The 26,483-nt window shown below is 39.6% G+C and overlaps 1 protein-coding gene across 8 annotated transcripts in view; it reads right to left on the reverse strand.

The window, feature by feature from the left end:
• The window catches only part of APP (amyloid beta precursor protein), a 281,267-nt gene that overhangs the window by 195,608 nt on the left and 59,176 nt on the right, over positions 1-26,483 (reverse strand). For all 8 annotated transcript variants that reach the window (XM_005670305.3, XM_005670303.3, XM_005670302.3 and 5 more), the window contains 2 exon segments: positions 23,906-24,073; positions 1,419-1,548 (listed from right to left, as the gene is read on the reverse strand). In XM_005670305.3, coding sequence (XP_005670362.1) covers positions 1,419-1,548; positions 23,906-24,073 — 298 coding nt within the window.

A 26,483-nucleotide genomic window follows, 5' to 3' on the forward strand; every position in this document is an offset into this window, starting at 1 on the left:
TAGGAACAAGGAATAAGAGGGAACATGAAAACTCTTTAAGTGTCAAATGTTCAAGAAGCTGGTTTTTCGCATTTTCCTTATCATAAATCCACCAGATGAAATCTTCATCCTAATATCCAGTGTTTGCTATTAATATCTCAAATTATGTGCAGTATGAATAATAATTAATGTGGTCTCGTGACATCCATGTTTGAGCCAAGTATGACACAGATCTCCAGAATCTTTGTCATTCTGACTTTCTGAGCTTGCTGTTGGGACTTTTTTAAAAGACCCTTTTTAGTCTTCACAAGATGTCACTGGAAGATATATCAATACTTGTGCACATCCTTCAAAGATAAATCCCTATGTCTTTACTTACAACCATCTTACCAATGAATAAACTTCTGGAAAACATCTAAATGCAATCACATCAGAGACTGCTGATTTCCTCAATGCCTGATTACATTAAAAAAAAAAAATCAAGTTGGAAGAAACTAATAACCAAGTCAGATAAAATATGGAGTATGATGGAGTTTCCAGTGGAAAAAAGCATGATACAAAATGAAACAATGCAGGTTGGGGTTTTTTTTTGTTGTCTTTTTAGGGCTGCACCTGCGGCATATAGAGGTTCCCAGGCTAGGGGTCAAATCGGAGCTGTAGGTGCTGGCCAACACCACAGCCACAACGACATGGGATCCAAGCCATGTCTGCAACCTACACCACAGCTCAAGGCAACACCGATCCTTAACCCACTGAGTAAGGCAAGGGACTGAACCCGAGTCCTCATGTATACCAGCTGGGTTTGTTAACTGATGAGCCACAATGGGAGCTCCAACAGTGCAGTTTTTAAAATAACAAAGTAAAATGTGAGATTAGGGAGAGAAAGACACATTTTAACCTTAGTGACCAAACTGCTGGCTCTTGTTTGATGTAAGCAGAAAAAGAAAAACAAAAAAAACCCCTCAACACTAGCTACCCAATTACTGCCCAACAGGAGGAGGAGTGAGGTGTAAGAAAGAGATTTTTAAGAAACGAATGCACTGAGGCTCTCTTTTCTATGAAGTCTCTGTGAACAAAACACACAAGGCTCCAGTTCTACCTAGTCTACATAATTAGCATACATGAAAATCACCTACCAAATTTGGTAAAATTAGGATTCCTGGGCCCCACCACTAGGCATTTTCATTCAGCAGTTATGGGACTGGTCCACACATTTGTAATTATAATAAACACACTAGATAAATTCATTCTGAGGCAGGAAGCCCAGAAATACTGCTCCTTTACTGTCAGAATGCAGGCTACCTCAAGAGTCCAAAATATAGTCCAATACAGAGAGCAATAGGCTGAAGGAAGAGCCTGTATATCGAATGAGAGCATCCTTCCTTCTCATCCCCAAAGCCCCAGGACCATCAACACCAGCTCCAAGGCCGGCAGCTCACCTAAGCAGCGGTACGGAATCACAATGTGAGTGTGGGTCTTGCACTGCTTCCGGCTCCTCTTGCACCAGTTCTGGATGGTCACTGGTTGGTTGGCTTCTACCACATTGGTGATCTGCAGTTCAGGGTAGACCTGGGAAAGCACACGAAAAAGATCAATCATTACCTGGGGCAGAGGCTGGCATGCACAAACGGTGGATCAGCCACCACTGTTATTCTAAGGTGTTCAAGTCTGCTCCAACTGGAGAATTACGGGGTAAAGAAAAAGATCAAAAACTCATCATTCCATTCAGAACACTAAGCAATGTAACCACTATTTTACTGCACTCATTCAGCCTTAAAATATTATCTTTCCAGAGACTTAAAAAATTATCTTTCCAGAGGAGATAAAAATAGAAAGAGAGGAGGGGGCTCTCTTATAAGCATGGGGTCATTTCAGTGCAAAATAAGTAGTGTGACGATTATATTCTGTAATGCCCTCAATAAACGTTAAATAGTAGAGACGCCTGGGAATAATACCATGCCTTAAGTTCAATCCATCCCTATCTCACTCAATTAGGCAAACATTTCATTTACAGGATATGACATACAGCAAAGCTCTCTAGATAAAAATCCTTCTCTTTATTCAAGGTAATTTACATAAGAATAATTTATCAAACAGTTATCATGAGTGTCATTTAGACAAAGAACTGCATTTATGAATCTCTTCCCTTGATAACTAAAGACAGCCCTTTGCTCTGATTACTGTTCCCAATAAATCATGGTGTTTACTGAGCCCTTGGAATGAAATGTGAAACTTGATGAACTAAAATATATTTATGAAAATATCCTATCACTTCTATTTATTCATAGTAATGAGTAAAGATCTGAAGGAAAATATAAACATAAAAACATATTTCTAAAATGGCCTTTCCCTCCATAAATATTGCATTTTGCCAGGGTTGCCATTTTGGCAGATAAATACAATGAAGAGAGGAAAGCATAAAAGAACTGAGGGAATGCTTCCTTTTTTTTCTTCTTTTTTGGCCATCCATAAGCATATGGAGTTCCCGGGCCAGGGATCAGATCTGAGCTGCAGTTGCGACCTACGCTGCAGCTGCTGCAACGCTGGATCCTTTAACCCACTGTGCCAGGCCAGGGATCGAACCTGCATCCTGGCACTGCAGAAACACCGCCAATCCCATTGTGCCACAGCAGGAACTCCAAGAGGATGGTTCTAAAGATGAACTGTGAAATCCAAAGTGGGAATATAAAGGGTGGGATACATGGTTAAAAGGCTGTTGTGCCAACGTGTCCTCGTGTGGGCAAGAGAATTCCGTCCTAAACGCACCAAGGAAGGTGGGGCAGTTGGAAGCCGTATTTGGAGAGACTGAAAGTTGAAATTAAGATTTTGGAGGCGTTACAGTTTTTGACAATGGCAAGAAGGAGACTACGGGGAATGGCTGAAGAATGATGAAGGCAAGACCACTGGGGGAATGAAAACGAAGGAAGGAATTGGACTCGGGTCATTGAGATCAATATTAAAATCACCTAAGAATTACAAAAGATGCAGTTGACCGAATCACAGAAAGTCAGGACCTAAAACCTTCAAAGATGGAGGGGGACACCCCTGAGGTAGGAAGAGATTACCAGGTGCCTCCAACCGGGGAAAGGGAAGGGTGACCTGGTTCAAGAGCTCATGCTTCACAGTTGGGGTGGGGCGCGTTTGAGGGAGAATAAGAGTGGAGTGGTTTGCAAGTGACTATGAAGGAGGAGGAGAACAGCTCTCCCTCCAGGCACAGTGCTGTGAGGATGGCAAAAAAAAAAAAAAGAGAGAGAGCGAGAAGGCTACAGGGGGAGCAGCACCTTTGGGGAAGACCCAGGTTTCAGAGCAAGAAGATGCTGTCCACAGTGTGGGTCATGAACAGAAGGAACTTTGCTTATGACTGTCGGCGGCATTCAGGGAGCTTGCCGTGGTCCTGCCTTTATTTGATCCTTATACAACTACAGATGTGATAAATTCATTGGAGTAGAATTTTTTAAAAAAATAAATAAGTAAAAAAATCTTCAAAATAAATAAATAAATAAAAGGTTGATGTGTTGTTCACTGTGGGGGTTTTCCGTTTTCTTTTTTGGCCGCACCGGTGGCCTCTGGAAAGTTCCTGGGCCAGGGACAGAACCCTAGCCGAGTTGTGACCTACGCCAGGGCTGCAGTAACTTGGGTTCCTTAACCCACTGCACGGGACCAGGGATCAAACCCTTGTCCCTGCTGCTGCAGAGACACAGGCAATCCCCTTGCACCATAGGGGGAGCTCCCCACGGTGGGGAGTTTGGCATTAATTTTGACTTTGTGAATATTGTATTAAAATATAATTATTCTTGGTTCCATCATGGTTCCTGAGTGCCTCACTCAACTCATCCTAGTTACAGCCCTGTAGAAAATCAGTTAAAATGAGGCACTGAGAACGAATGAAGACTGTGGCACATCCAGACAACAGGTTATCCAGCACTCAAAACAAGGGCGTGAACAAGTCCAAGGGGAATCGTAGTTGCCAACTACCAAGTCCAAGAAGCTAAGGTGAAAATATACGTATGATTCCAACTATGTGACAAGTGACATTCTGGAAGAGGCAAAATGATGGAGACAGTGAAAAGATGGGTGGGTTGGGGGAAAGAGGGATGAACAGGTAGAGCACAGAGGATTTTTAGGGCAGCGAAATTATTCCATGACACTATCCTGGAGGATTCATGTCATCATACATTTGTCCAAATCTATAGAATGTACAACACCAAGAGTGGACTCTAAGGTCAATTCTGGACTTTGGGTAATAAGTATGTGTCAGTGCAGGTTCATCCAGCAAAACAGGTGTACCGTTCCGCTGGGGGATGTTGAAAAAGGAGAAGAAACTATGCATGAGTGGGGGCAGAGGGTTCCATGTGAAATCTCTGCATCTTCCTCCCAATTTTGCCACGAACCTAAATTGCTCTAAAAAATACAGTGCTGATCGGTGTATGTGAGGTAAATTCAGTGAGGAAGGGGTACCTGCTATGAAAACACACACAAAGGGTATTTAAATCAGACCTTCAGCTGGTACTGAGAAAATTATTTTTCTACAACACTCACCGGTAACTTAGTGCTACATGCAAACAGCTCCTTGCCTTTATTTTATTCTGTTCTTAAGTAGCTTAACACTTCAGTGCATGCATTTCAGTCGCAGAAAATGCCACTAAAATTTAATATGCTTATGGCTTTTTCCAACATGATGAAAGGTGATGTGGTTTTCTGTGCAGGAATATCATTCTCCCACCGCCTCTCCTTGTTTATTATATCACAAAAGTACAGCACTCGTGAGTCATAAACTCTGTGACACCAGAAAGCCCGCCCTGAGGGACACGACATTATGTGCAGTAAAGTGTAAGCTCCTGCGTTTTTCTAAAGGGTTTCTAACTGCCACTTCACAGAAATACTACCCTGCGGGGGATTTGCTCAGGAGCTTTCCATTTTTTTTTTTTAAGAAAGACTGTGCCTGTAGGAAGCAGAGTCAAGTCACATTTTCTTCTGTTCAATTCAAAACCAAAGAAACCAAAAAAAAAACAAAAAACAAAAAACAATAAAAAAAAAAAACCCACAAACTATCCATAGGGTATAAACTGATAAGTGAAAAATTAAAAAAAAAAATCTTGTTCACACTGCATTCCGTCTTCAGTTTCCTAAGGTAGTAACTGATGCGACAGATCAGAACCCTATTCAGTGGGAAATTTTCCAGCTGATAGAACTGCATGCTGACTAATCAAGAGCAGTGAAGCCAGAGCTTCTCCCCCAAAAGGTCCCCAGAGCTTTACAAAGTGATCAGCCAAACACAGAATTCACCTCCAGTTCCCACCATGAAATCTAGGGCATATGTGTCATTTCCTCTGCTTCCACTTCTCTCTGTCCAGAAAGTGGACAATGAGGATTGTTAACAGGCAGTGGGATGAGATGATAAAATTTGAACCACGTGAATCTCACACAAGGCCTGGCCTACAGCCCTAACCATGAAAACCGAAGCAGCAGCTTCCACCTCATCCAGCCCCCTTTCTTCTGAGACAAGGAGTTATTAATTAGAACCTGCAAAGAGAATAAAAATTTGCTGTTCTAAATTCAGGGAGTTTATTTTAAAAGGGGGAGAAACATCAAGCGTTAAAGTCACTAAATTTCTTCAGAAGCACCTCTGGTCCCAGGTAGTCACAGTGATTGCCAAGTAATCTCCAAGTCTGGAACTAAAAACCAAAACACAAAAACACAATAAAAAAAAAATATTAAAGTTTCTGGCAAACATTCCAACTACTATATCTTATCTTTTATTAAGCAGTTCTGGTATATGACCGGAAACAAGTATTTTTATGTTGTGAGACAAATAAGCATTTTTTGGTTGAAAAAACAGTACAGTTTTAGGCAAGAATAAAAATTCATTAGACATGGGAAGGGAAATGTGCTTGTGGCTAGTGAAGTCCCTGACTTTTCACCATAATTAATTACAAGCATCAGCTCCATGTTTTATATATATTTTTTGTGCATCTGATATCTTAACATAGGAAATAAAGATATTCAAGATCCCTAAGATATTCACTTTCTATGTTTTCCAACATATGCACTGTATGTATTGCTAACACAAGTATTGCTGATAATTTGCTACAACAAAAGGCATTAGCAAAACCCCGCTTTTTTACCCAGCCCCCTTCCTTTTCTAAAATGTGTCTCCCCTGTGAATCCCAATGATGAGTGACTGTTTTTTGATTATCAAAAATTTTAGATGACTACAGCTAGATGAATAAACACTTAAAGCAGAAGCAAATCCAGCTTGGGTCCATGACTTGAAAAGGAAACCGTCTCAAACTCCTACAAACCTTCCTGAATTATACACACAAACACACTCTTCCTAAAACCCTTACACAACACTTCTGATGCCAGGTCCATTAGGGTCCTCCCACACGGACCAATCGCCTCCCTGCCACAGTGTAATAGCAGGTTAATCCTCTCTCCCACTTCACGAATGCTTCATGGTATTTATTGCAGCATACCTCACATTTGGGTTAAGTACCTATGCATACCGCCTCCCCAGTGAAAATCCACTTTCTAAGGGCAGGAAATGCAGCTTGCCACCCACTCACAGCCTCCCAGTGGTGCTCCACATTCATTAATTTGCTTTAAGGCTATCAGGAGGCTGCCAACTTCTCCACCCCCTTCTGCAGTACTCCCACCTCAGGAAGGGTATTCATTAGTTGACTAGATTTTAACTCTGCAGCACCAGCCATCATGGCTGATGACAGCCAGAAGAAAGTCAACTTTGCACTGCTTTCTCCTTCCTCAAGAGTGTTGGACTAATGCATAGAGGCTCTAGCTAGATGGAAGGGGTGATAAATGGCTGGCAGGCGGGGGAAGTCATAGCCAGAGATGGTGCCTGTCAAAACCCATGGGAAAACAGGAACTTAGCATCTAGAAGAAGCAGGACAATAAGATGTATATAAAAGAATCTAAGATGAGACAGCCGTGTGCCCAAAGACAGCAGAGGAGTCAGGGACCACCTGACTAGCGATCACTCCCCCTTTTAAAACACAAGTTATTTTGGTAGCTTTATTTTCCTTCCAAATGAAAAAAACCCAAGTAAAATACCCAGCTCAAAAGTTAGTTCACTAATATTCCCTTCCCTGATCCCTTCAATCTCTGAATCCAAAGCATTTTATCCCATCACTTTGATCACCAACCATTCACTACCTTCCATCACACTTATATTTCTTCCTGCCCCATTAGAATATACACACACTCCTTGAAGAGAGAGACAATATGATTCATTTTTGTGTTCCCTCAACCGGGGTCAACACTGTGAAAGCACAGGAAGTGCCTGAGAAATAGGTAAGGACTATTTCTGGCTAAGTTCACAATCCATTAGATGTAGGAAAATTCAATATATATTACACTCTCATGGGGTACTGTCATTGTATCTCTTAAATAAGACTCCCTAAATGGGATGATATTATAGTTAGATTATAAGCTTTAGAGAAAATAAGCATCTCAGTGCCTTCTGATATTGTTCTTCCAAGTAGGATGTCACGACCTACATGCAGCTTATACCCATAAGAGCATCTTATATAAAAAGCAATAGATTAATGTTAATAAATACACAGCTGAGGAAGACACTTAGGAAGAATTAAAAGCCAGGCTCTCACTTAGGTGAAGGGGGACCCACTGGGGCGGTCCAGGCATCTGTAACAAGCAGCCTACTATTCTGGCCATACAAACATGTTTTATCTTTGAAAGCAAATTTCTATCTATACATAAATTTAACTTTTTTTTTTAAGTGAGCCAAAGAAATTTCAAATACTAACAGCCAGGAGAAGTAGAGTAGAAACAATCTTAGAATCATACAGGCTGTACTTGGTAACTTAATTGGTTTTCCTCTCTACAGAAAAATCCGTTAAAACATGATCACCATCAGAAGCTTTTCATTCCAAATTTAAAAAATCTAAAGATTCTCTCTTGCTCTCTCCGTCCCCAACCTTCTGTCTATCTGCACTGGAAATAAATTAATCTCAGACTAGATGACATTTAAGTTGTTAAATACGCAAAGCAAGAAAAGACACTGATGATATTTAAGAAAGCTGAGAACATATAATTATATAAACAGAAATATAAAAATATTTCTTTAAGGCATATGTTGTTAACGGTCCTATGAAAATTTTCCTTTATTTGTAGTATTAAGGACAAAGAGGGGAACTTTCAGAGTACCCTTCTGCAACAGGCCAATTGGGACAAGGGGTTAATTAACGCCAAAAATCATATTTACACACTAGATCCTAAATGACCAAGGATGTTTCAAGAACGTACAATCAAATGCACCCAATAAAAGACTGAAAATAGAGTTAATGGGCAGATGAATGGGAATTGCCACTAATTCTGAAAATAATTTGCTTACTGTTCTTTCTAGTCTTTCAACTTTTCAAATCAACTTTTCATCACATGCTCCAGGATATTTCTTTCGGAAAAAACATGCTAGAAATTACATAGCGTTAATAAAATGGTGTTTTAAACATGCAAGTTAGAAGGCAATAATTGCTTTTGTTCATCTTACTTTATAGCTTTTGTTGCTTTTGTTCATTTAAATTTATAGCTCTGCAAAAGGGATAAGCAACACATCTATTTGCACAAGGGGATTGCCAAAAATAACGCCATCACTGAAGAAGGTAAGATAGAAAACTGGGATTCCAGACTTAGCCAAGAAGAAGAGTGACTAGATTTTATAATTACTGGAGTGATAAGCACATGGGGTGTTCATTACACTGGTCTTTCTACTTTTACATATGCTTGAAATTTTGAGTTAAAAATAACTAAAAGTTAAAAAACAGCCAGTCCAGTGGCAACAAAGTCAGATTTCTAAATTTACATTACAAGTGAAAAGACAAATACATAAGCAAGGATCTTAACTGCAAATGCATTAGGGCACCTCACTAGCATGTATGAACATGTACAAGAGACAAAAAAATCAAAGTCTACAGGAAAATGGTATAGAGGTAGCCTGAGCATGGGGTATTTTCATCCTGTGAAAGTTTTTACATATCAATTTCTTTTTCAAAGACTATGTCCCAAGAGGAGAATAAGAAAAATACATAATTGAGGGTTTACTATGTGCCTGAATCACTGCAAATGTTTTATGTGTAGCAGGTTGTGTAAACCTCCATCAGTTGGTAACAGCTCCATTTCAAAGAAGATGAAATTGATGAAGCCAGGAGGTAACAATGAAAGTAGGTGACAATTCTGAGCATATTAAATCTAAGGGCTAAACTACTTCCACTTCAGCGTCTAAACCCAAACAAGGCATGTCCTAAACAGTATGTTTCGGTTTCTGGATTAAAATAACACACTCTCTCCTCTAAGACTGTCTGGAATATGAAGAAACATCTTATCTCAAATTGTTTCTCAACATAAATTCTTATAATCGCAAGAGTATGGAGACAATATCTGATTTAATTGAGAGAGAGAGAAAGAACTGGAAACCGAAAACATTCTCTGATTACAATGTAACGAGGTGCTGGGAGGCAACACAGCTGATGAAACACCACTGTAATAATAGGAAGTACACACAGTGCTGCGTTTCCACAATGATGACCTTATGTAAGCGTAAGGGACATAAAATGCTGCAGGACACCAGCCTATTTCCCAATAATTTGGCTCAAGTCTGCTTTGCACATTGTATATAAATATATTGTCATAGATACACACTCATACAGAGTTGGAAAATATTGCCCAAGAACCTTATTTGATGTATAAGTCACTCTTATACCAATGCCCTGAATGTAAAATCAAATGAGGCAGGAGGAGACACCAAAATAAACAGGACAGGACATGAACGTGAAAACAAACAGATGTGTCCACCTACAGTCAAGATCCCCATTCTCTCTCTGTTTAATTTTCTTATTATTTTTTGTCTTTTTTTAGGGCTGCACTCACAGCTTATGGAGGTTCCCAGGCTAGGGGTTGAATCGGAGCTGCAAGTGCTGGCCTACACCACAGCCACAGCAGCACCAGATCCTTAACCCACTGAGCAAGGCCAGGGATTGAACCTGCATCCTTATGGACGCTAGTCAGATTCATTTCCGCTGAGCCACGACAGGAACTCCTTCTTATTTTTAAAATGTCCAGTCTATATTAGGTTGTTATTTGCACCTCAGTAAAGCTAAAAAAAAAAAAAAAATAGATGCAGACTACTGCCTTTGGAATGGATTAGCAGTGAGATCCTGCTGTGTAGCACTGGGAACTATGTCTGATCACTTATGATGGAGCATGGTAATGTGAGAAAAAAGAATGTACACATGTAAGTGTAACTGGGTCACCATGCTGTACAGTAGAAAACTGACAGAACACTGTAAACCAGCTGTAATGGAAAAAAATAAAAATCATTATATTAAAAAAAAATTACGGGAAACACATTTTAAATAAGTAAATAAATAAGATTTCAAGGATGAAAGTCCATAGTACTGCTCTAAATATGTAACAATTGAGTATGCATTTAGGAAAGAGCTAGGCAGTAACAAGGACAGACGTTCAATCAAACATTAACCTGATTAAATGATAGCTGTGTGGGAAAAAATATCCAAACTGGTTTCATCTTTTTTTTTTTTTTTTTTTTTGGCAGCTCCCACGGTATGCGGAAGTTCCCAGGCCAGGAATCAAATTCAAGCCACATCAGTGACAACGCCAAATCCTTAACTGCTAGGCCATTAGGGAACTTTTGGTTTCATTTCTTTTACCTCTGAATCCTGTGGCTTATACAAACAATCCTTATAAGTATACATACCAATAATGCATAAAATATCTCCATACTCACAGATTAGTAGCTGGATACCTCTACTCAAAAACTGTTTCATTTAATAGGAATTTTTGAATCTTTCAAATATCAAAACCAGAACGCATAGGTACCTGTCACCATGGGTCAAGTTTAAACTCACAAAGGTGGACGGCACCTGTAGCAAAATAGTAATGGCCAAGAATATACCACAGCTTCTACCTTGGTGGTTGTCTACAATGTGCCCTCCAAGTTGGTTAGATTAAAAAGATCGCATGTGTTTTATTTATTTATTTATTTAACTTTTTAGGGCCGCACCTGCGGCATATGGAAGTTCCCAGGCTAGGGGTCAAATTGGAGCTGCAGCTGCCAGCCTACACCACAGCCACAGCAATGCCAGATCCAAGCCACGCCTGTGACCGAAGCTACAGCTCATGGCAACACTGGATCCTTAACCCACTGAGCAAGGCCAGGGATCGAACCCCTGCATCCTCACGGGTACTATTTCAAGTTCTTAACCTGCTGAACTACAATGGCAACTCCTGTGGTTTTTTTGTTTTTTTTTTTAATTAATTTTGGCTTCACATTGCAATAGAAATGAAAACATCAAGGCTGAAAAACAAGTCTTGCTTGGGAGTCCCCGCTGGGATATATATTTTGGTGTAGAGAGTTGGGTGGAGGAAACATCTTTATTCAACTCATCAGTTTTTGTTTGGTTCAGGCACTGGTATGCTTTGTTGGGTCATCCTGTTCATTTACAGACAAAATAACTGTTCGTTGACAGCAAAAAGGTTAAAGAAACAGAGAACACATATGCTAATCGTGGAAAAGAAAAACCCTTAGGAAAAAAGAGGTATACCCATAATCTAATAGAAGAGACCACGAGCAAAGCTGTGTTCACCTGTTCCCCAGCTGGAAATCTCTGCCAGTGCTTGAGGCTTCCCTTGTTCACCATTCCTTCCAGAGACCTACTCCCTATGAATTAGCTGAGCCATCAACACCTGTTCTAAGCTCCTACCTCAGAGGAGGTGCTCTGCATGTTAGGGATACAGAGGGCCATGGAGCCTGTGGTTTAAGTTCTCCCCTTAAAAGAGGAGGAAGAACATTACTGGGACTGACACAGTTTCTCCTTTAATAACAGTATTTAACTTTTAACAATACACACCTGTGTATTCCTATCATAAGAGGAGGACATGGGCTAAGATTGGCGAGGCAGCTTTCCTGGACTGCTCAGAGGTCGAAGAACAAAGGCTGCATTTGGATGGAAGTCTGATAGGGAAGCCCAGGCTTTGCTTTCACTGCACTTGACCCCAAAGACTCTCTTGTAATAGCATCTTGGGGTATCACCTATGGGCTTATTCCTGCAAGGATGGGCAGGATGATCTTTCCCATCCCTTTCACACTAGCATCTTGGGATCTGAATTGCCTTCTCTCCCCAGTCCCAGTCACCCTTGGATACAGGTTACTTTTTTCAGACACGTCTTGATCAAAACATACTCCTGCTTAAAAAACAAAAACAAAAACAAAAACAAAAACAAAAACAAAAAAAACAAAAAACAAAAACCATCCCATAGCCTTTACTCACATGTAGAATGAGATCCCAAACCCCAGATTTATTTATTTATTTATTTTTATTTATTTTTGTCCTTTTCTTTAGGGCCACACCCATGGGATATGGAGGTTCCCAGGCTAGGGGTCTAATCCAAGCTGTTGCCACCAGCCTATGACAGAGCCACAGCAATGCCAGATCAGAGCCGCGTCTGCAACCTACACCACAGCTCACGGCAAGGCCAAATCCTTAACCCACTGAGTGAGGCCAGGGATCGAACCCGCAACCTCATGGTTCCTAGGTGGATTCGTTTCTGCTGCTCCACGATGGGAACTCCCCAAACCCCAGATTTATAATCAAGATCCTCTACAGCCTCATTCTGCATTTTCAATTTCCTAAATTCTTTTCTCAATTTATTTATTGTTTATTTATAAAGCTCCCTTTGGGCAAGAATGACATCTGAATCTAATAAAAAATGGTACAAGGGAATTTGCTTATAGAATAGAAACAAACTCCATATTTCAAAATCAATCTTATGGTTACCAGAGGGGAAACCATGGGTGGGGGGAGGGAGAAATTGGGAGGGTTGGAATAACATATACACACTACTGAATAGGGTAGATGATTAACAAGAACCTACTGTATGGCACAGGGAAATCTACTCAATAGTTTGTAATAACCTCCATGGGAAAAAGGAATCTATGAAAACAGATTCACTTTGCTGTATAACTGAAACTAATACAACAATTTAAGTCAACTAGACGCTGATAATTTTTTTTAAAAAAAGGAATAGTAAAAAGATGAAAATAACTAAAATAAATAAAAGCTTACCTAAAAAAAATAGAGAGGGGGCAAATCCCACCCAATAAATTACTGCTACTAATCATTTATTCTCTGTGGAAATACAAGGTTTGCATCACTAATATTAAAAAAAAAAAAAAAGAATTGTGTTTGGCCACTCAGCAACACATGACATAAAATCCTTTCCTAAACCAGTAAATATTTGCTCAATTTGTTTAAATTAAATTTGGGATGGAACGAGATTCTTCAGATGAACAATTAAAGTATACTTCCAATGTTTTCTTCTCCCAATCTAAAGCCTTTGGTTTCAATAAAGCAATTCTTTTTTAATCTCATTTCATCCAAAAGAAAAAGGACAACAAAATCTAAAAATTCTAATTTTTTCTAGAATGTTTCAAAGGGAATATTATCCTAGTTTTGATCTACTTATATTTATAAAACTCCTAGGTTCCTTAGGCCAACATCTGGTTAATGTAACAGTTCATTAAGGCAAGTGGCCACTTTAGGCTGTTAAATGATGAATAATTTATACAGCTATAATCAAATCGCTTCTGTGACAGCAGTACATTCTACATCTAGTATAGAATAAAGGAAAGGATTTTTTTCTACCAAAGGACCATAGAGGAAAATAATCATTAAAGGAGTATCAGTTGTGGTCATCTATTACTGTACACAAACTACCCCAAAACTCAGTAGCTTCAAACAGTAAGTATTTCTTAACTCACAGTTTCTGTGGGTCAGGAGTCTGGAAGAGGCTTATGAGTGATCTTATTAGGGTGCAGTCAAGTTGTCAGATGGGGCTGTAGTCCAATGAAGGCTTGACTAGGCTACAAAATCGATCCACTTCCAAGTGGTTCATTCACATGCCTGGCAGGCAAGTGCTGGCTGCTGGCAGAGCACTCAGGTCCTCAGCACAAGCACATGTCCACTGCTTGAGTGTCTTCATGCCACGGCGACTAGCTTCCACCATAGAAAAAGTATTTAGGGTGGAAGCCATGTGCTTTTTATGATCAAGCCTCAAACATCACATGCAGAAGACCAAAAGCCCGTTTTAAGGGAGGCTCTTTCAATGCAGAGAGCAATATAAGGCACTGTGCCCAAGCAGTTACTAAATGATGTTTCATGTGTTCTTAGTCAGAGGTAAGTGTTGGACAAAACACTTTGTAAAGCATGATCCCTAGAAATGGTAGTGCTCAGTGACACCTTGATCCTATAATCCTTTTGCCCAAAGGAGCCACAGCAATTCCTAGTCTTATCTCAGGCAGACATAACAAATTACCATAGACTGGGTGGCTTAAAGGACAAGAATTTATTGTCTCACAGTTCTGGAGGCTGGAAGTCTGAGATGAGAGTGTCAGCATGGTCAGGTTCTGGTGAGGGTTCTCTTCCTGGCTTGTAGGTCACCACCTTCTCTCTGAGTCCTCACATTACCTCTCTGTGTGAGCAGTAAGAGAAAGCAAACTCTCTGCAAGCTCTCTGCTGTCTCTTTTCCCAAGGGCACTAATCCCAGCATGACGGCCCCACCATCATCATGACCTCATCTAACCTTGATTACCTACCAAAGGCTCTACCTCCAGATACCATCCCACTGGAACATAAGGCTTTCCCATGTGGATTATGGGGAAGTTACAAACATTCAGTCTATAGCAGTCCTCAGTACACATTTGATGGAAGAAAAAAGAAAGAAGAAACGAAAGGGGAGAAGGAAGAAAAAGGGTGAAGGAAGAAAGAAAGAAGAAAAGAATAGTGCTGACTGTGCCAATAAAAAAATGTAAAGAAAAATTTTACATTTCAAAAATGCAAATATTTAAATGATGATGGGCAGAACCCTAACTACTATGATTGCGAAACAGGAAGGAATTTATGAGTACTAGGAATTTGGGTGATAGGGGATAAAATGCTGAATTAAGTAAACATAAATTTCTAACAACCTTTCCAATCAAATTTTTTGTAATGGGTTTTTAACCAGGAGCAAAATTAAAAGACTAAATTTTTACTTTTCCCCCTAATCCTGCCCTTAACCAATGATAGGACCAAAGAAATCAAGAGGCAAAAATGACAATAATAATAACGAAATGACAGAAGGGAATACAATATAAGAGGAACGTGAGAAGGACATGGAGCAGATAATTCACTATCAAAATAATAATATTTGACACATTATATTAAGCTAAGCACCAACAGATCTGATATACAGCTATACAGGCAATCCTTGGAAAAACAAATTTAATGAGTGAGATAAATTGGCTATCAAAGGTCAAAATGAGGTCACGGTCATAAGTTCAGTTGGTTTCATTTTGTTCTAGGACCACGGAATGCTCACAGCTGCCTCTTTGACACAACCAGCTGTCTCTAAAACATCTGTGTTTTGGTCACAAGAGGAACTAAGAACAGAAAGAAAAAAATGACTCATCACTATTAGGAGAAAATGATCAGCAAATAAATAGCACTGTAAGTGGTGACAGTAATGGTTTTTGTACATTTTAAAAAAGAGGAATTTTTACAGTGATACATGCCAGAATACAGTGGATGACCATCTTCATGGTGCTGAAAAAAAAAACAAAAAAACACTTGTGAACCTGAAATCCTATACATAACATGAAATCCCATACATAAGCTATTTTTGATAAAAATAATGTCTAGAAATAACTAAGAGGACAGGCATCAAAAAAATAGAGGAATCAATATAGGAATAGAGAGGTTTTGGTGAAAGGATGGGCTGTAAACACTGAATCCAGTTCAACAGAGAATCTACGATTATGAGAATTATATGGCGACAGAACAGACCATAATATTAAACTTCAAGAATATAAAAAGAATATGGCTTACAAAATCTGTGAGAAAGTCAGTTGGAAAAATTATGACCATTATTTTCCTTTGGTTTTTTTTTTGTTTTTTTTTTTTTTTTTTTTTTTTTTGCTTTTTTTATTTCCCACTGTACAGCAAGGGGGTCAGGTTATCCTTACATGTATACATTACAATTACATTTTTTCCCCCACCCTTTCTTCTGTTGCAACATGAGTATCTAGACAAAGTTCTCAATGCTATTCAGCAGGATCTCCTTGTAAATCTATTCTAAGTTTCCTTGGGTTTCATAACAGGGAATCAATCAACTGTCTAAAATAAAACCACGGAGCTAAAAAAAAAAAGAACAAAGGAAAATAAACATTTCCAACAATACATAAAATAAGTCAATCCTACAAATGATCCATTACTTCTAATTATAAGAGAAAAATATCAGACCACCTACAAAGTGGAAAGTTGCCGGAAGACCCTAGATTATCAATAAGGAATGCTTTAGATAGTTTAGGGTGCACCATGCAATAGCAAAAGTCAAACACTGTTTAAAGGTTCTAAGTGAACACCTCTCCCACACCCCCCATACCTTCCCTAAGGCTGGTTAAAGTCACAATGCACTATGACTCCCCTCAACTTCCCATTCTGCAACCGATAAACAATTTAAAAGGCACTGTGTGTTTCTAAGCACTGTGTTGGGCTGTGGTCATTACTCTATTTCACCCCATGCCACACTTTGTCTTTTTTTTTTCCTGGCAAGAGCTCCTCTCCCCACACCTCGTGGCTCTGGTTGGGCTGCCAAACAAGCTATACACCCTCATGACCAAGACAGGCCACTCCCAGTCATTGCGGATGGGGGGACTGGCCCAAAGGTAGATGTGTGACCAATAGCAGGAGCAATAAGAACCCCTCCTGGGAATCAGAGTGCACACTGGCAGAAGAGAGCTGGGATTCCAAGTGGGGATACACACTCCCAGAGCGATGGGCTGCCATCTTCCCTAGCTTCTTAGAGGAAGCTCATCTTTGCAGGAGAAAATGAGGTGAACATAGGGAAAAAAGATAAGCAGAAACAAGAGGGCCCACTAGATGCATTCCAGTCAACACTGGGTCTCAGTTCCAATATCTGGTGACCCGGGTTCTGGATGCCTTTTTAAAAACTCTGTAAGCTATCCCCACCCCAAGATTCTCTCGATCTATGGGAAGAAATATTCTCCATGTACAAGTGGATTTCATTCGTGTGGCAACAGAAACTGCCTAATTAACACACTGACAATTTCCCCACCTTTTTTTTTTTTCCTCCGCTTTTTAGGGCCATACCTGTGGCATACTGAAGTTCCCAGGCTAGGGGTCAAATCAGAGCTACAGCTGCCAGCCTACACCACAGCCACAGCAATGTGGCATCCGAGACGCATCTGCGACCTACACCACAGCTCACGGCAACACCAGATCCTTAACCCACTGAGCAAGGCCAGGAATCGAACCCAAATCCTCATGCATCTTAGTTGGGGATGTTAACTGCTGAGCCACGAAGGGAACTCCGTATTTCCCTATCTTTGATTCTCCTTCCTAAGACTCAGCCAATCTCTTATCAACTGGATCTCATTTCTTCCTATTTTTATAGATAGTTGAGCCGAGTTTTCTTACTATGGATGTTACCATTCTCACAGTTTAGTTTTAAGCTTCCCTCAGCTTAAGTTCCTTCCCTTTTTTTTTAATAATGATTTTCATTTTTTCCATTATAGCTGATTTACAGTGTTCTGTCAATTTTCTACCGTACAGCATGGTGACCCAGTCACACATACATGCATACATTCTTTTTTCACACATTATCATGCTCCATCATAAGTGACCAGACATAGTTCCCAGTGCTACACAGCAGGATCCCATTGCTTATCCACTCCAAAGGCTATAGTTTGCAACTATTAACCCCAAATTCAGAGTCCCTCCTACTCTCTCCCCCTCCCTCTTGGCAACCACAAGTCTGTTCTCCAAGTCCATGATTTTCTTTTCTGTGGAAAGGTTCATTTGTGCCCTATATTAGATTCCAGATATAACTGAAATCACATGGTATTTGTCTTTCTCTTTCTGACTTAATTCACTTAGTATAAAAGTCTCTAGTTCCATCCATGTTGCTGCAAATGGCATTATTTTGTTCTTTTTTATGGCTGAGTAGTATTCCATTGTGTGTATATACCACATCTTCCTAATCCAATTGTCTGTTGACAGACATTTAGGTTGCTCCCATGTCCTGGTTCTTGTGAACAGTGCTGTAATGAACATGTGAGTGCATGTGTCTTTTTCAAGGAAAGTTCTGTTTGGGTATACGCCCAAGAGTGGGATTGCTGGGTCATATGGTAGTTCTATGTATACTTTTCTAAGGTAACTCCATACTGTTTTCCATAGTGGTTGTACCAATTTACATTCCCTCCAACAGTACTGGAGGGTTCTCTTTTCTCCACACCCTCTCCAGCATTTGCTATTTGTGGACTTATTAATGATGGCCATTCTGACTGGTGTGAGGTGGTACCTCATAGTAGTTTTGATTTACATATCTCTAATAATTAGAGATGTTGAGCCTTTTTTCGTGTGCTTGTTGGCCATCTGTATATCTTCTTTGGAGAAATGTCTATTCAGGCTTTTTGCCCATTTTTCAATTGAGTCGTTGGGTTTTTGGCTGTTGAGTTGTGTAAGTTGTTTGTATATTTTAGAGATTAAGCCCTTGTCAGTTGCATCATTTGAAACTATTTTCTCCCATTCTGTAAGTTCTTCCCTTTCAAAAACAAAGCTCAACAACAATAAAAAAAAGCCTTTCCCTCTTTTGTGAATGACCCACAGCTCTCTGCCTCTTGGTCTTTCCTTAAAGAGACGCAAATGGCTTCACCATCCATTCATGTTATTCCTCCTATAAGCTACTGCAATATGACTTCTTCTCATGCTATTCCCTTGAAACTGCTATCCCAAAGATCAACAACGAACTTTTATTGGCCAAATTAGAAGAACTGTTTACTTATTTATTTATTTATTTAGTTTTTTTAGGGCCATACCCGAGGCATATGGAGGTTCCCAGGCTAGGGGTCGAATTGGAGTTATAGCCACTGGCCTACACCACAGCCACAGCAATTTCAGATCCGAGCCATGTCTGAGACCTACCTACACCACAACTCCCGGCAATGCCAGATCCTCAACCCACTGAGCAAGGCCAGGAATGGAACCTGCATCCTCATGGATGCTGGGCAGATTCATTTCCATTGAGCCACGATGGGAACTCCAAGAATTGTTTATTTATTATAAAACAATGTCCATGATTTAGAAATGGGCATAAAAGATTATGTAGTGGTGCCCTAGCAGTGAATTGCACATGCTGTCTTCCAGAGTCTGGGGGGTGGCAGTGGGAAGGATGATCTGATTCTACAGGGTATGTTTTTATGATTGACTTGCTATCCAACTCCGTAAGGGAAAAATATTGAAGAAATCTGATAGCAATGCAAATGTTTCCTGTCCCATGCAATACAGATCATATTTTTCCTGTTCACAGCCACGTGCATGAAGTTTGTTGGAAAAAGAATTTAAATCTCTTCAAGTCAAACTGGTTAAACTCTTACAGGTTACCTACTCAATGAATGGAGTAAAATCTTCAGTGTGCATTCATTTTGCAAGGGAGTCACGATTTGCCTTGTCAAAAATTATACTTCAGCCATTTCTGGTCTGCATCACACTTGCATTCACTCATTTAGATATTAACCTAGTTTGACTTCCACAACATAATACCTCCTAGCACTTTCTTTTTTTTTTTTTTAATCATTTTTGGAGTACAATGTCACGTTAGTTCCAGGTGTACCACCAAAAAAAAAAAATGGGGGGGGGAGTTCCCATCATGGCTCAGTGGAAACGAATCTGACTAGCATCCATGAGGACTCAGATTCCAATCCTGGCCTTGCTCAGTGGGTTAAGGATCTGGCATTGCTGTGAGCTGTGGTATAGGTTACAGATGTGGCTCAGATGCCAAATTGCTGTGGGTGTGGCGTAGGCCAGCAGCTGCAGCTCTGATTCGACCCGTAGCCTGGGAACCTCCATATGCCATGGGTATTGGCCCTAAAAAGACAAAAAAAAAAAAAAAAAGATACAAAACGAACTTACATATAAAACAGAAACAAACTCAGATTTCAATCTCAGTCTTATGGTTTCCATAGGTGAAGAATTTGGGGGAAGGGAGGAATTGGAAAGGTGGGGATAACATATACCTATTGTATAGCACAGGAAAATCTACCCAATAGTCTGTAATAACTTATATAGGAAAAAAAGAATGGATATATTTATGTGAGTATCCCCTAGTTCTGATCGAAGGTTTTTGGCCACTGCTCCTCCTTCATTGATTCTATTTGTTCCCCTTAAATGTTGCAATTCACCAAAGTTTGTTCCCAGGATTCTTCCCCAGAGGTATCATGAGGAGAAAATGAGGGCAAGCACGTGGCAAGGTAGCTCATCACTCTGCTAGGGCTCAGTAAGAGTCAGTTGTTATAAGCATCATCAACATCATCGCCACAAGCCAACATTATCGTAATCAACATCATCATCATCATCAGTTTTTACGCTGTTAAAATTATTTATAAGCCTCTCTCTCCAGTTAGATCTTTTAAGAACAGGTCCTATATTCTACTCATCATTGCATCCTTAACACCCAGAGACATATGTCAAAGGATGAAGGGAGAACCACTGGGCTCAAGAAAAGCATTCATATAATCCTTTTGCACTAACGTGTTTTTAATGAAAGGTGTATTTAAAGGACTCCAAACAAGGTTTCCTCTCTAATCCTCACGCACCAGTAAAATTCTAGGGGATGGTCTGGAGAGACTCCTCACTTCTGCTTCCCTCTTTCATTTGCAAATCATAGGATCTGAGACCCTTACAGCCCAGAATCACAGGTGGTATGGGATGGGGTAGGGGTGGGAGACCAATACTGTTCAATGGAAATACAATAGAAATATAATACCTATGTAATTTTAAATTCCATAGCAGCCCCATTAAAAAGTCAAAAGAAACAGCTGAAATTCATTTTAATAACATGTATATTCATAATTTAGTAACATACACATGATGTTTAAAACCATGCATACAAGACATTTCTATATCTTTTTTACTGAAGTAGAGTTGATTGATGGTGTTGGGTTAATTCACATTAATAAGTTTACATTGATTTCATATGAAATATCATTTCAATAGCAATATGAAATCAATGTAAACTTATTAATGTGATTATTTTACATTCTTTTTTCATGTAAATCTTTGACATAGGGTCTTTATGTTACATTTACAGCACATGTTAGTTTGGACCAGCCACACTGCAGGTGTTCAACTGCCATGTGTGGCTAGTGGCTAGTGGCCTGGACAGCACAGGAGCAGAGGCTGGGGAACTGAGCAACGAGATATGGGGTCAGACTGACAAAGCAAGACAGAGACTTCTGAAAATGTTACTGTACGGTCATTCTCCTTTAGAAAAAAAATAAATACCATCAATGACACTTCCTGTTGTTACCAAGGAGAGACCAAATTCATGAAAAGGGTTACAAGGCCTGATGGTCTGACCCCTTCTTTCTTCTCTAGCCTATGTTTGTCTAACACATCTTAAGACTCTGGCCTGTGTGCATCGTCCTACAAGACCTCTGTGGGTCGTGAGTGGAGACAGACAGATATAACCAGAATTGCAACACAAAGGAGAAACCACCGAAGCGCTCACTCTCCTTCCTTCCCACCCATGGTCACCAACAATCTGGTAAAGTCTGGGGCTGGGATTCTGAACCACTCTGTGGCTTAGCCTGAGGACAAACAATAGCCTAAAGCAGGAAGTGAAGCTACCCAGGCATTATTGGGCTCTCTAATGGAGTGGGAATAAGGGTTGTTCTCAGAGTCACGAAGAAGAATTTTTATAGAGTCATCATACAAACATAAAAACATCTGATTATTCATAACTGACAATGTGGAAAAACTTGGATGCCAACTATGACACATATGTCAAAATAGCCATTCAACAGAAAATGATGCTGTGGTCAACGTCGTTACATAAATTTGAGAACTAGCCTTTAAAAAAACTTACTTAACATTTAGAATGCATAATCTGCATGCATATCCAGAAAAGTAAAATGGTGTCACAAGCCTATAAGCATGCACTTACTGAGTTCCAATTTACCAAACTCATAATTTATCCACAAACTTGTACTAGAGGAACTCTCCAGTAGAATGTGAATATTATTTTCAAAAATGTATATTTTAGAAATGTCATATCTGGGCAAAAAATGAATTTATTGTTAGTCTTTATATAATATTTTTTAAATATAAAGGATATAAATATTAGTGATTTCTACTTAAATATAAGAAAATACAAAGGATGCAACTGTTAGTGCTTTCTACTTAAATATGAAGAATTATCTTTTCACACCATGGTTCACATACTTCAAGATAAAAATTACTTGATATGCAACATATTATGATGATGCAGCTGCTTTTCTGCTTCTCAAAACATGAATTAGAATGTAGAGGTTGTCCTTTCTTATAGTGTTATCAACAGAAAAAAATCATATATGTTAGGCATATATGTATGTTTAAATATATATATATATTTTTGTTAAATATTCATTTTGATCAAAAAGGCTAAAAAAAATTCTCATACATAGAAGATTACAACAAAGAAAACATTACCAAGTTATCTATTGTTTATGGAGGATAAGGAATTTTGCTTTGCCAGGAGGCATAAGACTAATTCCTTTAAATGTTCTTAAAACACAAAAAGCCACATATCATAGGAACAGGTAACTCTCTAGATAGGTGGGACAAAATGCCTTGGACGCTAGTTATTTTAAACTGAATTATATTTTTAAAAATACCCTATACAACAATTACATGAAAACTAGGAAAAAATACACAAAAGCTGAAGATCTTTATGAATGGCGAGGGAGTGATTTTCAAGATCTAAAAGTTATACTAAAAAAGCAAAGTATAGAACAGCACTTACTGTAAGCTACCTTTTTTTATAAGAGGGAAAAATATATGTTCTCTCCATTGCAAGGAAGATAAATCAAGAACAATGAAAATGTTTATTAACAGAGAGTGGGTGGCAAGTGAGATTTCTGAGTATAACTTCTTTTCACTGTTTGAATGATGTACATGTTTTACATTTTTGAATAATAAAATAAGGAGAGAAAAACAAATGAAATATAGAGAGATAAATGAACTAAAATGTAGGAAATTGGTAACATAAATAGAGAAAATTAATTCTAGTTACTCGTGTGTGAGCATGCACGCATGTGCTTTTTAGGGCTGCACTTGCGGCATATGGAAGTTCCCAGGCTAGGGGTTAAACTGGAGCTGCAGCTGAGGCCTACACCACAGCCACAACAACACTGGATCCAAGCCCCATCTGCAACCTGCACCATAGCTTGTGGCAACACCAGATTCTTAACCCACTGATCAAGGCCTAGGGATCAAACCTGCATCCTCATGGATATTAGGTTCATTTCCGCTGAGCCACAACAGAAACTCTTACTTACTTTTAAAAATAATACTTTGACTGCATACCCACAGGGGAATGTTATACTCTAAAGATAAAAGTGCCACGATATCTTAAATTTGACTCAGTTGGGGCTTTTCTCCTTTTTTAAATTGAAGTACACACACCATTTGACACCCAACATGACCTTTCAGTTGGTTTATAGACGGTTGTTCTATGACTTTTTAGTTTTATTAAAGAACAGTTGGTATACAACATTGTGCCAATTCCTGCTGCACAGCAAGGTGACCCAGTCATAGGTACACCCCCCTCTTTCTTCTATCATCTTCCATTATGGTCTATCCCAAGAGTGTTCTATGACATAATTTAAAAAATATGTATGCATACAGTAGGGTAAAGCAAGTAAATATATTAATGGTACAGTGAACCATTGGGAACCAAGATGTTCACTGCAAGCGACAAAATGCAAAAACAACAGAGTTAAATTTGTTTTAAAAGGTGCATGTGATCCAACATGAATGGCTGGCCACCAGCAGAGACTTACTTCTTGGCAGTACTGCAAGATGCCTTCCTTGGTGCCAATGCAGGTTTTGGTCCCCGACGGATCTGACTCCCACTTCCCATTCTGCACATTCATGTGCATGTTGAGTTTGCCACAGAACATGGCAACCTGGGGTTCTGCAAGCAGGCCGGCATTGCCATCAGTGGGCACCTGAAAAAGTAAGTTTCGGTGAGTTACGGAAACCCAGGACTCTGGGGTATAGGTTGAGGGGGACGGCTAGAAAGAGGAACATGGCATGGAGCAATGCCAAACATAGTTCTATTCTTGAGAATTATCAACTACGAATTCCTTTGGGTGAAGCACTATGCATACTACATACATCTCCAATCACCTATAATACAGTGGGTTTTTTTTTTTTCCAACACTGAAATGAAGAAATTAGCAATATTAAGAAGAATTTATTTATGGAAAGTTTGTACATTTTCCCCACAGCAGATTCCATTGAAAAGTCTATAAATTTTGCTTACTGAAAGGTTCTGACGATAAAATCAGATTTTTTTTTTTCTGAAAAAAATATAATCACTCTGGAGGAAACCATATTCTCATAATAACCTCCAAACGACTCACACAAAAGCCCAAGGCCAAGGCCCTACACTGTGACCAGGTCTGGAAGTAAGGCTGTATGTCACCTCTCAGAGAGGAGGGCACGGTATTAGCATGTTTTACTAGTTAGCCAGTGACAACGGTATGAATTTTCGAATTAAAAAATGATTACAGAATTTACCATGCACACACATGAATGCTTATATTGGGCATTCCATTGGTTTTATCCAGAACATTCTCTCGTGATCGCTCTCCCAGCTCTTAAGAGTACAGTAAGGATGCTGGTGTCTCATCTTCCCAATCTCACTGTAAGGAGGTGACAAGTCTCATCCAGAGCCCAGCAGAGAACCTGCTGTGAGCTAAGCTCTCAGTAGGTCTTAGCTATGACACACCAAGTCACCAAAACCACTGCAGGTGACACACCACATCACCAAAACAGGTGCCCTTCTGTATTTCCAAACCCTTCTTCCAAACTCTTCTGCCCATAGGCATTACCTTCAAATATAAATATATTTGCTTTTTTAGGGCCATACCTGTGCCATACGGAGGTTCCCAGGCTACCAGTCAAATCAGAGCTGCAGCTCTGCGACCTATGCAATAGCTTGAGGCAATGCCAGATCCTTAACCTCCTGCGTGAGGACAGGAATCGAACCTGTGTCCTCATGGACACTATGTTGGATTCTTAACCCACTGAGCCACAACGGGAACTCCCAACATAAATATTTTTAAAGGGGAAAATGGAAGTTCTGAAATACAACACTATCTCATTTAATAGGTTCTGATAGCTCAAAAAGAAAAAAAAAAATCAACAAGAGATGAAAAAGAAATCCACAGGAGTGAAAGTGTTCCTCGAAATAAAGGTGTCAAAAGACACAGTAGAAAAGTAATTTCCCCCCTTTGTTAAATCCAGCTGCTGAGATGTGTGAAATCCATACCAAGAAGAGTTCTCTTCCAACCGAAGCCATTCATGCAGTTGAGAACCAGGTGACTCCACAATAATTTGTATCATATCTTTTTTTTTTTTTTCCCTTATTTTGCTTTTTAGGGCTGCATCCTCAGCAGGCATATGGGAGTTCCCAGGCTAGGGGTCAAATCGGAGCTACAGCTGCTGGCCTACACTACAGCCACAGCAATGCCAAATAGGAGCCAACTCTGCTAACCTAAACCATGGCTCATGGCAGCACCAGATCCTTAACCCAAGGAGAGAGGCCAGGGATGGAACCCACAACCTCATGGATACGATTCAGGTTTGTAACCTGCTGAGCCACAATGGGAACTCCTCATTTCTAAAAATTGCTCACAGGAGGGAAAAGCAACAACAACACTAAAATTACGCCAAGAGATTTTAGTTAAAGAAATAGCTTCCTGACATTTCTTCCCACAGAAATGTAGAAATAGATCAAACATCTGTCCAGTCTAGTTTTCGTATATATTTTGTCCATAAATCCATAAGAGGATTTATGTCCTTTAAAAAAACAAGGCCAAACATCCGGCATTGAACCCAGCTGAGACCTATCACAGACCTGAGTGTGAAAGCTCCTGGCACAATCTCCAAAACCATGTTTCAGGCAACATTTCCTACATTTTTAGTTCTAATTTGGAAGGTATATTTCATCAATTTCTGCCTCTACAGTGACAGATGTAACAAACAGCAGCTGAGGCCACCGTATCAGATGGTCAGCAGAACAGCTGAGACTCACCCCCACCCCAAGTCCCCAGTTTAGGGTCTTGTCCACCACCTCGAATTTCCAAGCCAGAAACTAAGAGGTTCATTTTCCGACTGATGCAAAGAAGCGGCCTAAGCAGTGCTCCACAAAAGTAAGTTTCACAGGTTTCCTGAGGGAGTAAGAAGAAATGCAATGCTTTAAATAATAACATTGTAAGAAAGTCATATGAGAAGAGATAGCTATTGATAAGACCCTCTATTAGATGCAAAGGAGCCTATACAATTTAGTTATAATATGGATAAATATATAAAATCTGTTTGTTTATTCACTCATTTATTTATAAAATACAG

The sequence above is a fragment of the Sus scrofa genome, chromosome 13, assembly GCF_000003025.6.
Source record: "Sus scrofa isolate TJ Tabasco breed Duroc chromosome 13, Sscrofa11.1, whole genome shotgun sequence".
Classification (NCBI taxonomy): Eukaryota; Metazoa; Chordata; class Mammalia; order Artiodactyla; family Suidae; genus Sus; species Sus scrofa.